The sequence below is a fragment of the Musca vetustissima genome, unplaced genomic scaffold (assembly GCF_032173495.1).
Source record: "Musca vetustissima isolate MV318-11 ecotype Yass unplaced genomic scaffold, APGP_CSIRO_Mvet_v1 utg14244, whole genome shotgun sequence".
In the NCBI taxonomy this organism is placed as follows: Eukaryota; Metazoa; Arthropoda; class Insecta; order Diptera; family Muscidae; genus Musca; species Musca vetustissima.
The window spans coordinates 118,962-136,912 of record NW_026875857.1 but is presented as its reverse complement, the minus strand read 5'-3'; the positions used below and the strand labels follow the sequence as shown (position 1 = coordinate 136,912).

At 37.6% G+C, this 17,951-nt stretch overlaps 2 protein-coding genes across 2 annotated transcripts; both read right to left on the bottom strand.

Annotated features, from left to right (window-relative positions):
* Positions 1–209: 209 nt before the first annotated feature.
* Positions 210–3,660, bottom strand: LOC133338358 (vacuolar protein sorting-associated protein 52 homolog). The gene is made up of 6 exons (XM_061546535.1): positions 2,914–3,660; positions 2,634–2,849; positions 1,343–1,498; positions 1,162–1,280; positions 982–1,102; positions 210–841 (listed from the first exon to the last, which is right to left on the bottom strand). Exons 1-6 carry the CDS (start codon positions 3,658–3,660, stop codon positions 212–214), a joined length of 1,989 nt encoding a protein of 662 aa, XP_061402519.1. The 3' UTR covers positions 210–211.
* Positions 3,661–8,143: 4,483 nt separating this feature from the next.
* Positions 8,144–16,496, bottom strand: LOC133338361 (uncharacterized). Its single transcript, XM_061546538.1, has 6 exons — positions 16,433–16,496; positions 10,781–11,316; positions 9,995–10,732; positions 9,798–9,937; positions 9,100–9,749; positions 8,144–9,018 (listed from the first exon to the last, which is right to left on the bottom strand). Exons 1-6 carry the CDS (start codon positions 16,494–16,496, stop codon positions 8,144–8,146), a joined length of 3,003 nt encoding a protein of 1,000 aa, XP_061402522.1.
* Positions 16,497–17,951: the final 1,455 nt, after the last annotated feature.

Here is a 17,951-nt window from a genome sequence, read left to right as displayed (position 1 = left end):
AAATAAAAATTAAACGAAAATCCACTTAACGCAACACAAATTATAATTATGTTATAATCTTAATAAATTTTATTAATATTTGGAATATATAGACGTGTGTAAATTTCTACAACTTAATTTATTATTTGTATATAAAATATGGGGATTAACAAACTAATGGAATAATTTATAATAAGGGAGGAGGGAATAATAAAAAATAATTGTGTATATCTTAATAATTACATTTATATTTTTTCATCTCAACCATAACCACATGGATATTTGTCAATTGGGCACGGGCATTTGGTGTCAGTAGTTTATGGAAACGATGATAATATTGCACTAAACTAGCCAAGGCCAATTGCAATAACTGTGACCCGGTCAGTAGCGAGGGGAATGATAATAATACTTCACGATTTAATTCTTCTAGGGATTTTTTCCAACTTGATGAAAAACTAGCAACCAATGCCAAACTTCTACGTTCCTGTTTTCGGATCTCTTCAAGTTGTTCCTTTTCATACAGTGGTTCACATTCTTTAACAAATTGTATAATACCACCAAAATGCGGTGCAATAATTTCTTCAACATATTCGGCGCTGCGAGCATTTAATTGTTCCCGGAATGCTGATGCTTCTTTGGAGTTATCACGTGTATGTTCCATAAGGACACCCAGGACGAGATCATAATTATTTATTAAATAGATTAGCTGTTCTTTACGATTGGGAAATATGGCAGCCATACGTAGAATAAAGCATTCAACTTCATTTTGTAGCTCGAGCAGGAGGCGACTAACCAATTCATTGGGAAAATGTTCTGAGATGCCCACTATGGCTGCAGAGAATTCAGCATAGCGGCGGGTTATCTGGAAAAATGGAAAAAAAATTTTGTTAGGAACTTGTAGAGGTGGTAAAATCAAGGGTAACTGAGATAAAATAAGGACCATTCGATTTAGATTTTTTTAGATATCCATTACTGCCTCAAATACCCTCAAAGTCTACTTACATAGTGCGGTCCCATTTCTTTGCTAAATTTTGTTGGATCACAATCTCGTATACTTTGTATATTCAAACGGAATACATGTTCAAACCTGGGCCAAAATACCGCCTGCAATGAATCCCAATATCTGCAAGAGAAAAAATCGGAATTAAAAAAAATGTTTTGAAATAATATTTGGGGCCTTACTTATCCAATGCAGGTACACATCGTTTGTGGCACATCAATTGATAGCGGAATATTAATTGGATACAGAGGAACATAGCTATGGTATCGAAGCAATCTTGAATACTGGTTTCCAAATTTTTCTAAAAGTAATGGTCGGTGTTAATGGCTTAAATTTTGGTTTCAATTCAATTCAGAAACTTACAATCATCAATGTCAAGGTTTTGCCCATAATTTGATTGAAGAGATCCTGGGCTTGGGCACCACGTACCATAAAGAATTCCGTTACGAATAAATATTCACGACAGGCATTATCAACGAGGGCGTATTGTTCGGAACGGAAAAGTGCCTCAAAGGTGTACTATCAAATAAAAAAGAAGACATTTGAATTTCAAAAAAATATTTTCATGGTCCTCAATCTTCGATTTAAAAAAAAATATTTTTTTAAGGGATACACACAAGGCGTGGATTTTTTAAAAAGTAATTTTTAAGGGTTTTATCCGCACAAGGCATGGATTTTTTAAAAAATATTTTTTAAGGGACCAATCCGCAAAAGGCGTGAATTTTTTAAAAAATATTTTTTAAGGGACCAATCCGCACAAGGCGTGGATTTTTTAAAAAATATATTTTAAGGGACCAATCGGCACAAGGCGTGGATTTTTTAAAAAATATATTTTAAGGGACCAATCGGCACAAGGCGTGGATTTTTTAAAAAATATATTTTAAGGGACCAATCGGCACAAGGCGTGGATTTTTTTAAAAAATATTTTTAAGGGACCAATCCGCACAAGGCGTGGATTTTTAAAAAAATATTTTTTAAGGGACCAATCCGCACAAGGCGTGGATTTTTTAAAAAATATATTTTAAGGGACCAATCGGCACAAGGCGTGGATTTTTTAAAAAATATTTTTTTTAGGGACCAATCCGCACAAGGCGTGGATTTTTTAAAAAATATTTTTTTTAGGGACCAATCCGCACAAGGCGTGGATTTTTTAAAAAAATATTTTTTTAAGGGACCAATCCGCACAAGGCGTGGATTTTTTAAAAAATATTTTTTTTTAGGGACCAATCCGCACAAGGCGTGGATTTTTAAAAAAAAAATATTTTTTTAAGGGACCAATCCGCACAAGGCGTGGATTTTTTAAAAAATATTTTTAAAGGACCAATCCGCACATGGCGTGGATTTTTTTAAAAATATTTTTTAAAGGACCAATCCGCACATGGCGTGGATTTTTTTAAAAATATTTTTTAATTGACCAATCCGCACAAGGCGTGGATTTTTTAAAAAATATTTTTTAAGGGACCAATCCGCACAAGGCGTGGATTTAAAAAAAAAATTAAGGGACCAATCCGCATAAGGCGTGCATTTAAAAAAAATTTAAGGGACCAATCCGCACAAGGCGTGGATTTTTTAAAAAGTAATTTTTAAGGGTCCTGTCCACACAAGACATGCTCCCCATCTACGGGGAGTAGTTTTTTTTAATTTGTGTACTTACCCTATTTTTCATTTGAGCGTGCGGAACAATAATGGGAGCCTCTAGCTGTTGATTCAGAATATCACCTCGCTTGCCAATGGTGAAAATTGTACTCTTATGTTTCAAACTGGTAGTCTTGGCAAACAGGCCCTTCGAGACATTATCTTCAATTCCCATTAAATCATCTTTAGTACAGGATTCTTCAAATTTCAAACCAGCCAGGCGGGATGAATAGCTCTGCAATAAAAAAACAAGAATTAATAAAAAAATCCCCCACACTCCAATCCCAACAACCTCTCACCTTAAAATAACTATAATAGATCTTACTCATCGTATCGATATACTCATTACATATCTCCTGGGCCACCTGCCGCTCATTAGACAACACAAATTCAAAGAAGAATTTATGTTTCAACATAGCATTCTGTGGTATCTGATAGTTTGTCATGGGTCGCCGGAACTTATAAATTTGCTCCAGCATATATTGACGAATTTTCGACATAGCCTTCAGCCGCAATTTATGCAAAACATCTGCCACATCTGCAGTGGCTTTGGATTCTTTAAAACTCAACTCTTTGACCAGCGATAGCTTATGATTTAAAATGTTCAATTGTTTTTCGAATTCCTTTTCCGTCACTGGCGTCTCCATAATGGACATTATCATTTCCTCCGACACCGCCATGTCTTCAATGAATTGTGACAGCTGGGCCTTAACCGATTGACGATTTGTCAATTGTACCGACATGGCGACACTCTTCTTTTGCAGCTGTGTTATTTCCGTACTTATATTGCTGAGGACACTTTGGAAATTCATCAACATATTCTCCATACGTTCGAGGACATCGTCACATTCTCCAATCTGGTTGTGAAGGGCAGCAATGTTTTGCGATTCCTTGATGTAGTCTTCGATACTCTTGTTCTCCACCTCTTTGAATTCTTTTTCGATTTGTCGTGAATACTGCCGGAGATCGGTAGTGTTTTTGAGTATCTCACGGACTTCCTCATTGTCCAACTGGTCAGTAAGATTCGTCTCGGCAATTTGGGACATTTTTCCTCCAAACAACAAATTTTCCAATAAGAAAATAATGCAAACACAGAGTTAGGGAGAAGTAGGTCGACTTATGTATTTTTATACGAATAATGGATGGAAGATAAGAAGTAAATAAAAGTGGTTAGCAAAACAAAATCATCGAGAGTTAGAGGGTTCTAAAGATCGAAAATGGATTTGAGGAGAAATAAATCGATAAACGATTAATCGAAAAAGAAAAATAGAAAGGATATACCAAGATCTATTAATAAGGTCACCAAGATAGCAATCGAAATCGGAAAACAGCTGTTTTTTCTCAAGTCTAATGTCAAAAATTTCGAATTTGTTTACGTTTTCATAATGGAAGTCAATTCACAATAATGCATTTTGACAGCAAACTTGAGAGGTATCGATAATCAGCTGGTCTCCCTTGTTGACCTGTAATCTAGCTTGTCTCCCTGGACGTCGCCTCTTGTACTGGTCTCATACACAGATCGATGAGACGCAACCCCCCGAGTTGAAATAAATATATATAGTACGGGCCCTGCATGAATTCGGAGGAATGCCTTCGATCTCGTCACTTCTCGCTTGATATGAGTGTTGGATGACTGAGCATCCTGAACAAAGCTGCAAAGCTGCTGTTCTTCTGGTCAGGGGCATCTCAGCTTTGGCGACTGTTGAACAATTCTCAGCGATGTCTGAAATCGACTGGCTAGATATCAGACTTCCAGCATATCGTTGATATATCGTCTGATGTACTTCCTGAACTACTATATTATAATTGGGATGCCACATCTACTGGTATCAGCCATAGATCGATGGTGAGTTTAAGATGACTAACCGAAGTTACGCTAGAATGGTTCTAGTTCTTCTGGGCAGGGCATCTCAGCTTCGTTCGTTTGTTGGTGCTTGACAACAAATGACACTATTTGGCTCATGATCGTTGACAGCTGCCTTGACTGTCTGAGTTATAAGAGATATTGACAGTGACTATCGTTCGATGTCGGATGGAATGACTTCCAGTTAGTCGTTGCTATATCCCCTGATGTCCTTTCAAATGTGTTGAGAATATGGATTCTGAACCAGGAACAGTCTGGTGAGCAATACGTTATGTTAGTATCCTTGTATCCTTGCTTCTTCATGTAGATGATTCGTACTCGTCATCTGAACAAATCCGGTGGCGGTTCGAATTACATTAGTTGTGCTGTTCGTAGCATTATCCTTTGAAGATCGCTGGTAAACGAAGAAGTATAGTTAAAGACGGAGCAGTATAGTTAAAGACTGGCTTATTTATAGCTTTATAGGTAGTCATAACCTTTGAGCACCTTATTACGCTTCTGTACTTTTGTTTCCACGTGCCTGGAGAATGTCAGTAGGCTATCAAAGATGACCCCCCAAGTATTGTTGCTTTCTTCACCGTTTGAATTGTCCTACTTCTGATAATGTTAAGTTTCCTTTTCATTTCCTTTGCCTATGATGTGGGACGACCATTTTTATCTTCCGACGTTTTACCTCCGAAACTCAACATATGACTTCAGGCAATGTAGGGTTCAGGATTTAGTTTATAAACTTGTCCAGATCGAAGGCTATGGACAGATGCAATGTCAGAAGAATTGTCCGCTCGGCAGGTCTTGTCTGGTTAAGGCTGTATGATTTTCTTTGGCAGCAGGAGTAACACCAAATCCTTATCAGTCCGTTTTTGGCAATGGGATAATACTTGTCATGTTACATATATTCGGTGATTACCACGATAGATTACCATCTACATGCGAGGGCTTTGAGTGACCAAAACTATTTACCATTCGGATATTGAGGTTGATGTAGATGATCCACGGTAAATATCGGTTGTCCATAATCATGATTTAAATTGCCACTGGGAAATTTGGCGCCATAATTATCGAAATTATGTGCCTTCCATGGCCACATCGGGTGCACCTAAATGTACCTAAGATCATGTCTATCACCAAAATTAGATGGTCTATATCAAACATCTTGGGTGGCTTTAACATGGCGAAGCCCAGGCACTGACCTCCCCGCGGTCACACCTGGGGTAACTATTTTATCACCCGTGGGAATAGTGAGCTGATATGTGCCGCGAGTTCACCCATAAGAACTCTTACTATGAAAAAGCAAAGAAAAAACCAAACCCCCCTAATGTTGACGACCGCCGCAAACGTATAAAGGACCACGACCGGTGAATCTACATTTGTAATGTGCGCAGTTTTTAGAGAAGAGGCCCAGTCTTCGCTTTGGCGGATGTACTCAAGAAGTACGAAGCCGATATTATTGCCTTACAGGGAATGCGATGGAAAGGGACTGGCGTAAGTAATCAGATGATTACGCCCTGTATTATAGCTGCCATGAAACAAGACATGAATTTGGCTGCCGATTTATGGTTAACAGGAGAATAAAAGACCTCGTCTCCAGATTCACTCCAGTAGATGAGGGAATTGTAATAATCCGTATAAAAGCGAAGTTCTTCTACATCAGTCTCATATGCGCCCATGCTCCGTCCGAAGACAAAGATGAACAGACTAAAGACATATTTTACGAGCGCCTAGAAACAGCGTATGACCGCTGCTTTGGTCAAAATCTGCTGATTTTAATGCAAAAATCGGAAGGTAAAATAGTTTTGGCCCCAGCGTCGGAAATTCAGCTTCCATGAAGAAACAGCAGACATCGCACGAGGTTGGTTCGCGGCATCAAAAACATGGTAGTTAGCAACACCAGGTTCAAGCATCTCGATAGACGAAATGCATTCATCCAGTGTTTTAGACGTTCGATCGATCCGAGGAGCGAATATCGATTCGGACCACTACCTTGTAGCAGCCAAGGTTAGCACTCGTCTTAATGTAGCACCAAAGGTGCAATCTAATGTAACACGGAAACCCGACGTCGAAAAGATGCAAACACAACAGGTAGCAGAAGCCTACCTCGGCTAACTTACCCAACTGCTTGACGAAAGCACTCCTTGCCCCGATAATAATATAGAAGAACAATGGCAGAGAATTGCCAACTCCCTACAAACTGCAGCAAAAGCAACACTTGGGTACCAAAACCCACTATCAAGAAATCTGTGGTACGATCAGGAGTGTCGTAATGCTACTGAGGCAAAAAACGCAGCGTATCGGAAGAAAAGGAGAGAGGAGAAACGTATTTTCAGAAAAAAGAAGAAAGAACATGAAAAACGTGAGCGCGAGCAAATCGAGATGTACAGAAGTCAGAATGAAGTCCGGAAATTTTACCAACGAGTAAAACACCAAACCGAAGGCTTTGGCGCAGGCACATCCTCCTGTAGAGACGAAGATGGAAACCTGCAAACTATAGAGTGTGCTGTGTGAACGACTGAAGCCAATGGTCAATGACATTGTTGGACCACACCAATGCGGCTTCAGACCTGGGAATCCACCATTACCAGATTTCCACTCTGCGCCAAATCCTGGAAAAGACCAACGACAAACACATCGACACCATCCACCTATTCGTCGACTATAAAACCACGTTCGACAGCCCTATCCGTTTAGAGGTATTTAAAGCCATATCTGCTTTCGGTATTCCTGCCAAATTAATATGGCTATGCAAAATAACTTTGGGTGGAACAAGGTCAGCAGTTTATGTCGGAAAGGACCTCTCGAAGCCCTTCAATACCGAACGAGTATTCAGACAAGGTGACAGTTTGTTGTGTGACTTGTTTTCCATTCTGCTGGAAAATGTCATACGAGATGCAAATATGAACAGAAATGGCTCTCTGTACACCAAACAGCATATGTTACTCGCCTACGCAGACGGCATCGACATAATGGGTCGAACATTGCGAACGGTAACAGCCACCTTTGAACGAATTGAGAAGGAGTCTTCCAAAGTGGGACTGGCAGTAAATGGCAAGAAGACCGAGCTGATGGTATCAACGCGCAAGATGTCCAGTAGACTCGGACCAACTGTGGAACTTGAAACCCACAGCTTCCAGATAGTGAACGATTTTATATATCTCGGTACCGCCGTAAATAAAGCAAATGATCCAATTTTGAAATTCGAAGAAGGATAGTGTTGGCCAACAGATTCTACTATAGTCTAAGTAAGCAACTCAAATGCAAGGCCACCTTTTGCCAGAACAAACTCACACTCTATAAGAAGCTAATACTACCCGTGCTGTTATATGGATCTGAAGCATGGGTAGTTACGCAAGTTGGAGTTTTTGAGAGAAAAATTATCCGGAAGATCTATGGGCCGATCTGCGTCTTGGACATTGGCTAGTCAATAAAATTCAAAATCAATTTTTCATTTACATTCGTATTATTTTCTTTGTCGTCGTATTTTATTTCGAATAAATAAAAATTAACTTAAATTATAAAATAAATAAATAATTTAATAAATAAATAATAAATTGACTTACTTAATAACTAAAATTATAATACTACAAAAGTAACGGCCAAGTAAAAATAAAATCAATTGGACGCATTATGGGGGCAGGCAGGAGAATAGCAAGAGTATAGAATTGCATAGCTTATGAACATTTCGATGGCAAGGTACACATGGTGGTTTTGGGACAGAACAGCAATCCCTTCGAGCAGGTCATTTTGTGGCCCTTCATTTGGCCTTGGGCATTTTTATAGCAAACAAAATAGCTGCTAATTGAGGTTTGATCGGGTATTTTATCACCTTCCTTGCAATAGTATTTGCGTTTTTTGGTTTTTGTTGGAGTTAGTTGTTGTGGCCGGGCCGTGGTGCTGGGCATTAGGGATAACGAGTTTTGTTGTTGTTGCTGCTGCTGTTGTTGCATAAATGATTGCAGCATATTTTGCTCATCACTGGTTCCCGTGGGTGGTGAGTAACCGGTATTTAGCATTTGGTTATTATTTCCCATGGCCATGGCCGAGGGAGAATTCTGCTGCATCGTGTATTGTTGTAGGATGCTGGCCAATTGTTGTTGCTGCTGTTGCATTTGTTGTTGTTGCATGGCCTGTTTACGTTTAGCCTCTTGCATGGCTTTTAGGGCCTCCATTTGCAGGCGTTTATTTTCGTTTACCGAATAGTTGGGTTGTAGATCGTTTTCGGGATTGCACATGGCATAAGTGCGGGCATCACAAATGCGGGTCTCGGCATTAAAAGCTGTGTAGGGGGGACAGGAATAGGATAAAACCTTGCCATCTTTTTTGCTGCACACATAGTAGCGGGTACAATCGGTGCTATTGGGTTGCCGTACCCCGGCGGCACAGGTAATGACCTCCACATTGGCCGCTTGTGCATTACCACCCATCAGGGGTAATATGGAATTTTGGAAAGCATCAACACTAATGAAATTGCCACCAATATTGACTAGTTGGGCGCCACCTTTGTGGGAGTTCGAAGAGGATATTGGAAATTTGTTGCTGCTGCCGTACGAGGCAAGTGAGGATAATGGATTATAGGCATTTGAGGAAGTTTGTGCGGCTGATGAGGATGATGTTAGGGATAGGGATGTCAAAGGGTTGTAGGAGTTCGCCGATGATTGTGATGATGGGTTATAGGAATTTCCCGAGGGATTGAACATCATATTATTTGAAGATGAGGATCCCGAGGGCCTTGGCATATAATGATTGTTGTTGTTTGTGCTGAATACCGATTGTGAGGCCGGATATTGTTGCATTTGCAGATTAGCATCGGTATGCGAGGGCTTTGGGTTACCAAAACTATAGGTTATCATATCGGCATCATCCTCATCGACGGTATTCGGATATTGGGGTTGATGTTGCTGGACATGATCCTCGGTAAACATCTGTTGTCCATAATCCTGATTTGAATTGCCACTGGGATATTGGGCGCCATAGTTATTACCATTATCTTCATCTGTATAGGAAGAGGAGCCTGATTGCGATTGCTGAGACGATGGGCGTCCCCCCTGTGGCAATAAATTTCCATAATTATCTGTAGTCTGGAAAATATTATTCACATTGTGATTATTCAGATGTTCGCTGGGTGTAAAATATTTATTAAAGGTATGTGAAGTGGGATGGAAATCATTAGGCCTTATGGTATGACCATAATTTGAGGGCGTAGCTGTAGTTGTTGTACCCGAAGGTCTGCGGGTGGTACGTATCGTATATTTATTATTTTCATAAACCGGTTTACCACTGTTACCCGAATAACCATCCACTAGATGATCGGGCCTTTCCTCCTGCGAATCAATTGGTGGATATAAATTTAAACTTTGCCCGTAACTATCCAATTTATCCACAGAGGATCCACCTCCCGACGATGTTAAATGCAGCGGTATGACATTATTGTGAATGATTGTTGTGGGTGAGCTGTCGTGTGGTTTCTTGCCAGGCTTCTTGTGACCCTTGTACGAGTGATAATGATGATCGGTACTAAAAACACTTGAATATCCTCCACCACCATCTTCGGAATTGTCCTCATGATGTAGAGGCGGCGGCCTGGCTCCATAATAATCTGAAAATGGACTTTGGGTCAGAACAATAGGTTGCATAATGGGCGGAGGATAATAGGCAGGATTGCGTATAACACTGGGTATATTTTGAGAGGCAATCATTTGCTTCGACAGTTCCAAGACGGTCTTCAAGGTGTCCTCGGAAATCTTTGGAGAATTGTCTGAGGAATATTCAGGACGTTCTATGAAATGATTTTCTCCCTGTGAAGAGGAGGACGACGATGGTGGTAAGGCAAACAATACCGCTCCCTCGGGTCGATTTACCACAATTTGGGAATTGGAATAACCTCCCTCACCTGCGGAATGTTGCAGATTTGAATAGCGTTTCGGTATAATATTGCTTAGCACCACCTTGGTTTCGGGATTTAATTTCTTTGTCCCTTCCTTTTTGCCACTTGAGGTCTTGTTTGTCGCTCCCACAATTACCGGGACAATTTCATCCTTTTCCCCAGCATTCCCCTCCACGGTGTCAACTTTATTTTTAATATTGAAATGGGCCAAAAAGGCATTCAATTGATCCGGCCTTAAATCTTTCGTAGGGGTTTCACCATTTTGATAGGTCTGCTTCAGGCCTTCCACCAATTGTGACAATCTCTGCAAATGGGCCGTCAAATTGGGATCAATATTACTTGAGGGTTGGCCAATTTCCGCCTTGGTTTTTATCGTCTGCAATACCTCACTCAGTTCCTCTTTTTTCTCCATATCCATAATCACTTCCTGCTTATTTCCTTCCTCTCCACCCTCTGGCTCTTTTTCCTTAATCATAACCACCTCATCATTTCCCTCACGATTTTCCACATGTATCAAATCATCCAATTCGACAAGTTCACCATTAGCACCATTACCACTACCATCATAGAGTTCATCTCGGCCATCTCCCTCCTCCTCACTGCTCACACCCGAACCTATGACAATTTCCACTTTGCCATCATCGTATTTATCATTTTTATGTTCGCCTTCGAATTCTTCTTTAGCATTGGTGACAACATAAAAATCCGCATCTCTATTTCGATTCGATGTGCTTTGTTTCGTGCGTGGTGGGGTTTTGGGAGTCACTTCATTTGTAGCATTCAGACCACATTCCCAATCATCGGCTGGCAGAACACACACGCCCAATGCGTGTTCATAGATCAGCCCTTCTTCGCATTTAGCCGGCACCCAGACATGTTTTTGTTCCGTTATTTCGGTACATTTGTAATAGGCATCGCAGCGGGTTTTATGTGGTCGTGTTTTCCCCGGACATGGTTTGCCTGAAAATAAAGAGAAGAATTCAGAAACAATGTGAATTAGAATTTGAAATGTTTTGCGAATTTCGGATATATATTGAAATACAAAAATTGTTGTAATCTACAAGGCCTCCCTTTGCAGTCGTTTATTTTCGGATACCGAATAATTTACTTGTATATCGTTTTCGTGGTTGCAAAAGGGCATAAGTTCCCGCATTACATATGTTGGTCTCTGCATTAATGGATGTTAGAATGGACAAGAATAAGATAGGTATTTAAAGGGTACAATCGGTATTGTTGGTCTGCCGTATCCCGTCAACACACTTTAAAACCTCCACAATTGGCTGCTTGAGCATTAGTAGTAATTTGGAATTTTGAAAAGTATCTGATAAAGAAATTAATCTCCAACATTTACTATTTGGGCGCCACCTTTATGTGAAGTGGAAGTTGACAATGGATATTGTTGCAGTCGAATGGGTCTTGGAAAGATTATAAAACCGAATACAGATCACCAATTTCACTCAAATATAGCGTGATTCATTTTGAAGTTCCCACAGCAGCACACGTTATTATGTCCACATTGGCCGCTCAAACATTACCAAGCATAATGCCATGTACAGACGAGCGTTCTTCGCTCTCTCATTCGTTTTCGACCCTTAATTATGAAGTAATTACTTAGTTCCCCATACAAAATTGTCTGAGCGAACACCTACTTCTATACGTTGTTCAATTCGAATCACTCTCTGAATCACCAAGAATTTTGTCCCATCTCTCACAATTGAGAGAATTTATCGAAAATAAATTAATTTTGACAGCATGAAGATTTTTTTAAAATTTTCAAACTTTTTCAGTAAAATTGAAAATGATGAATGAAAAGTAAACAAAATTCTAGTTTTTATATATGCAGATGGATGTAAATTTTGTTGTCTACATGATGCAATATGCATTTCTTTCCCCTTTGTTCTAATTAGCGTACAAAACGAGAGACAAAAGTGGGGAAACCCAAACAAAAATTCTCCAAAATTTTTAAATGTGACATTTGAGGTGAGAAAATATAAAAATGTATCGAAAACAACAATATTTTCAGGAAAAATGGAAAACATGAATTAAAAGTAAAGAGATAGGGGTTGATATTATATGGTCTGTTCCCGTAATGCAAGAATCTACTATTTTTTACTACGATAACACTTTTTTCCTTTATGATATCGGAAAAAATAGTAAAAACTCGTAGATTCTTGCAGCACGGGAACAGACCAATAGTCAGGAGAAAGAGAATTATTTTTTCTATTTAGATCCATATGTGATTCACTCAAATATGTTAAAATTGTTGTGTAAAACAAGAAACAAAAGGTTTGAAATAAAAAAACTCTGATGACATGAATTAAGAATAGTGTTGTATGAACGGGTTAATTCATGTACGTAATTCTGAGAGCGAACTACGTTGTTCGGATGCCCGTCAGAACATGACATAAACGCCAATGAATTTATCTCTAATATATACTAGTTGGGCGCCACCTTTATGTAGAGCGGAAAGACCCCTTCTTCGAAATTAAAGTAGGATTCATAAAATATTACGATGTGCAAATGAATGAATTAAATCGTTTATTCAATTCGCTTCAAATTATATTTACAGTTTTGTAAAATTTTGACCCTTTTGTACCTCCCACACTATATAATTAATAGTCCATAAATCATATCAGAGGCTTGCATTCGTTAACGTTTTTTCAAGGCATATAAGAGGCGTGGATTTTTTAAAGAATATTTGTTGAAGACCTCAACTTGGCGTAAATTTAAAAACAAAAATTTTTTTCAAGACCTTAAATTGCCGTGGATTTTTAAAGAATAGTTTTTAAGACCTATCAAAGGCGTGGATTTTTTAAAGATTATTTTTTTAAACCTATCAGAGGCGTGGATTTAAAAAAAAAAATTCAAGGCCTCAAGACTAGATGTTAGGAATGTCACGCAAAAACTGAAACAAGTTGACCATACACAACGTCGTAGATATGTGGAATGAATGCTTGAACAATAGGAGGTGAACGGAATTTTTTCGGACAAATATTTCTTCAGCGATGACTCATATTTCTCAATCGGTGAGTATGTGAATAATCATAAGTGTCGTATTTGGGTTTCTGAGAATCATAATAATTGGATTCGAGGATTCAGACCTGGCCTGTTATGTTGGCTTTGTATGAAATGTCAATTTTTAAAGGAATATCAGAGTCATGATTTTGGACGCCGTTCTCCTTTATTCTTTTATAATAAAAGTGTTTCCTCTTGATTGGAACTTACTTCTTTGAAAACGACGATGGAACGACTGTTCGGATCGTTTTGGTCATTCAAATGAGATGTAATTTTGCATTTTAAATTTGTTTAGACTAATGACGAACCCTATCAACATTGGTGTGAATTGGCTCAGTTTAAAATATATGTAGCTCAATTATATATTTTCGTCCAATCTCAAGATGGTGAACAAAAATTCACACTTTTGTTCGATTAACATGCAATTTTGCCTAGACCTCTTTATACGAAACTTCGGAAAGTTCTTAGCTACCACATAAAGCGCGGTATAAACAGAAAAAAGTTAAGTGTTTTGGAAACATCCATCTCTGTTATAACACATTTTAAATTTTGTTTCGATCTGGCAACTCCTTCAAATAGAAACAGGTCTTCAAAAAAGACGCATCAGCAATTTATCGGGACAAGAAAGTCACAATGATATAGTGAATGTGTTAGTTGAACGTGCTCCTTCATATGCAACATTAAATTGGGTTGCTGAATTTAAACATGGTCGTACAAACATTGAAGATGGACCACGTAGTGGACGCCCAAAAATAGCAAAAACAACAGAAAATATCGCCAAAGTGCGTGAAATTGCTAATATCCTGGGCATCTCAAATGATCGAGTCCATTTAATTTTGCACGAAGAACTAAAGATTGAAAAAGCTTTCTGCAAGATGGGCGCCGCATTTGCTAATAGTCGATGAAAAATGCATAAGAATGAACATTTCTCAAGATTTTTTGGATTGTTTTAACCGAGATAAAATTGATTTTAAGCGTCGTTTCATAACTGTTGATGAGACATGGACCCACTTTTATACTCCAGAGACAAAAAAAAAAAAAAAAAAAAAAAAAACAAGGAACACAATGAACTGAAGAAGTGAAAATAAAAATATTTTTGGAAAACTAACAATTCTTTGACATAGTTTTCTACCGCAGTTTTCTACCGTAGTGGATGTATACCAGAGTTCTTGGAGGGAGGTGTACTGAAGTTCCACATCCAGTTTTCCATTCAGGGTATCTTTAATTCGGAATTTAACTTTCTAATGAGCAAATTTTAAAATCTTAGCATGTGTTGGGCGCCAAATAATTTTTGTTGGGTGCCAAAATGTGTAAAAAAACGTTTACAAAATCTATGTGTCTTATTTTTTGAAAAAACATATTGTAGATGCAAAAAAATAAATAAAAAAATTCCAAACATGTTGGATCAAAAAAATAAAATAAAACCAATATGCGGAACAGTATATTCGGACGGGGCCGACCATATGGTGCCCTACACAACTTCCACGACAATCTAACTTTCTGTGGTTCTATATTCTGAGCGTGGGCAACATTTCGCAATATTTGCACCCTCTTAACCGACTAGAGGTCAACAAATATTACTAATATTCTATACAGCCCTTCTAATTACTTGTCTCGATTCCCGGCTTTCAATTTTGGCCTATCGACTCGATAAAACACAAAAAATTAAGTTTACGGTCCACTTCTTCCCAAAATTATTTTCAGATCATCACCGAAAATTATGGGCGTTGTCATTGACCAAAGCTATCAGCGCTATATAATACAAATTTTGTAATTTTGTACACAAAAGTCAGGGTCTATTTGACCTGCTAAATATTGAGGCATGCTTATTCTTTGGCCCGATCCCCTTCTCCATGTAAAAATTTGCAATGTTTGGACCATAATTGCGGCCTCTGGAGCGACCAGAAAAATAAACAAAAATTAAGTATATGGTCCATTTCATCCCCTAAATATTAACCGATCCTTACTAAAAACAATAAGGGTCTTCACTGGCCAGAACCCATCCTACATGCAAAATTTCGTGAAGATTGGTCCATAACTCTGGCCTGTATCGTGTTTACAAATTATAATGGATAGACGGACGGACACACATGTCTAGATTGACTCAGCTAGTGGAGATATGACGATCGGCATACTTAAAGGTGGGTCTAGGACCAATATTTCGCGGCGTTACTAACTCTTGGGGATACACCAAGCTATAATACCCTGACAACATATTTATGTAGGGTATACAAATTCACGTCTTCTATTCTGAAAAAATATTATTTAATTTAGTATTTAATTTTCTCAACTCAATAATCTGATTCGTAACTGCATGAATCTGCTATTTGTTTACTAGAAGGTCAAGAAACAGAAATTATATGTAGCTATTTGTTTAATCGCGTCTTTATAAGAGATTTTGTTGATGGTGTAAAAGTTTATATAAATTATTATGTGATTTAGTATTTCAAAATTGTAGTTGAAATCCCGCCAATTATTTAAAATCAGGATAAAACAATTTTGTGGTCTGAAAACTAACAAATTTCCACAAAAAGTTTTAAACACTAACACTATAATAATAAAAAACACAATATTTCATATATTTTTAAATTTATAGTTCAGATTTTTTAACTCAATCCCTTCTCAAAAGGTATAATCCTCCTTCAGCCGATTGATAGTGGTGTCGAGTTTCACACGTTTGGATCCGTCAAATAAAACATTATTTTACATACAATTGTTATGTATGAATCCTCTTTTCGGATTTTATGTTCCATTGTAAATCTTCTATTTGTATTGGTCACTTTTTAATTTCAATTTTAATATTTTTTTAATTTTCAATATATATGTTTTAATAATTAATATTTACAAGTTTGTGTTATTACACCATCATTCTCAATTGTATACATAATTAATTTTAATCACTTTTAATCCACATTTTCCTTTTGATGTTTATTTTTTAAGTGCGTATTTTAAAGATTTTCCATTAGTTTTTTTTTATATTTTGTTTTTCAAATTTGTATTAAAATACTTTTATTTGTATGTATTTCCTTTATTAAAATACAATTTTCATTTTCTTTCGTACCTTCGGAAAACGACACAAAACCAAACAGCAGCAATGCAAATAAACCGTAATTATAATTTTTCATTTTGATTAATTCGTTAGTTTGGCAATTTTCGCGGTAAATTATTACGTTATCCTCCTCGCTTAACCGACGACGACAACACCGAAGATAGCTCGCTTCGCTTCGACCGTTCGTTTCGTTTTTTTATTCCTGGCGATAATATTTTTTTTCGTTTTACTTCCGTTGCAGTGCGCTTGCGCTCAGCGCCACAAATGACTGGAACATTTCAAATGAAGCGATTGTTAAACGAAAAATTTCATTTCGATATTAAAAAAATAAACAAATAAACAACATTTCACAGTGAGAAAAAGTGTTACACATGGACACCAGCGGTCAGCCACACACATCCAAACATACGTCGAAGACATGAAGACGAGTCAGCCAACCTAGTCCAGATAGACCACCACTACCAACTATATCGTCGCAGCCGGTAGCTAGTTAGCTAGCCGGTATTAAATTTAGTGCCCATCCATAACCGAATGTGGAGTGTGTTAAATGTGTGTCTGTCTTTCTGCCGGTATGTTTGTATGTAAATCATTTCATTTGAGCCACAAACAAAAATCGTGTTTTCAACATTTTTTGGTTTTTTCTTCTTCTTCTCGAGCAAAGTGCTAAAAAGTTATTAAAGCGCGTTATAATTTCTTCTTCTGCTTCTTGTGCGCAGACCTAAAGAACAACAACAATTACCAGTTAACGCAAACGAAAAATTGACGAAAAACAATTTCCATTTCATTTTTTAATGACATACAAATTTGAGGTTGTTTGTTGTTGTTCCTTTATGTCGATTCAGATTGTAGAGCAGTCATTTGAAGGTTGGCTTTCTTTGGCGTTTTCGTAGGTCGGAAACTCAGCTGATGCGTCCAACTTACCTGTTTGTTGATCCAGCCAATCAAGCTGGATGACTGGATGACCGCTGTGCGTAATCGACGTCACGCTTGTTAGCTGCTTCACTTCACTTCACTTTTGTTTTGTGTTGCGTGGTGTAGGGGGAGTGATGGCTTCTGGTTTGTTATTTTTCCAATGTAATTCTTCTAAAATAAATATTTGGTTAATTTTGGAAATTTTTTTAATGATTTTGAATTTTATAACATAAAGTGTTTAATACACGTGAATGTGATTTTTTTTTTATTATTGCATAATTTGTACAATGTGGATTGGTGTTACTAGGGTGGTGTTGCTAAAAATAGGTAAATTGCAACATTTTCTTTTAAGTTTCCAAAAATCCAAATTAGTTCAAACTTTTGGCAGATACAAAAAAAAATTATTATTAAAAAAAATAAATTTAAAAATAATATTAAAAAAATTAATGAAGCATGTATTTAAGCATGTATGTGTCAAAAGAAAATATTTTGTTTAAAACCACGGATCAAAAAATATAAATATAAAAATATACAACTATTTTTTACAAAATCCATGCCTGTGGTGTGTAAAAATAAAGAATAGTTCGTTAAATCTACACATGTGCTGGGTCAAAACATA

Coding starts and splice junctions, on each gene's coding strand:
- LOC133338358 (XM_061546535.1), bottom strand. CDS start 3,660: ATGTCCCAAATTGCCGAGACGAATCTTACTGACCAGTTGGACAATGAG. Junction 1,499..2,633: donor ACGCTCAAATGAAAAATAGG/GTAAGTACACAA, acceptor TTTATTTGATAG/TACACCTTTGAGGCACTTTT. Junction 1,103..1,161: donor TGTGTACCTGCATTGGATAA/GTAAGGCCCCAA, acceptor TTTCTCTTGCAG/ATATTGGGATTCATTGCAGG.
- LOC133338361 (XM_061546538.1), bottom strand. CDS start 16,496: ATGAAAAATTATAATTACGGTTTATTTGCATTGCTGCTGTTTGGTTTT. Junction 11,317..16,432: donor TTTTGTGTCGTTTTCCGAAG/GTACGAAAGAAA, acceptor CTTTATTTTCAG/GCAAACCATGTCCGGGGAAA. Junction 10,733..10,780: donor AGGAAGGAAATAAGCAGGAA/GTGATTATGGAT, acceptor GAGGTATTGCAG/ACGATAAAAACCAAGGCGGA.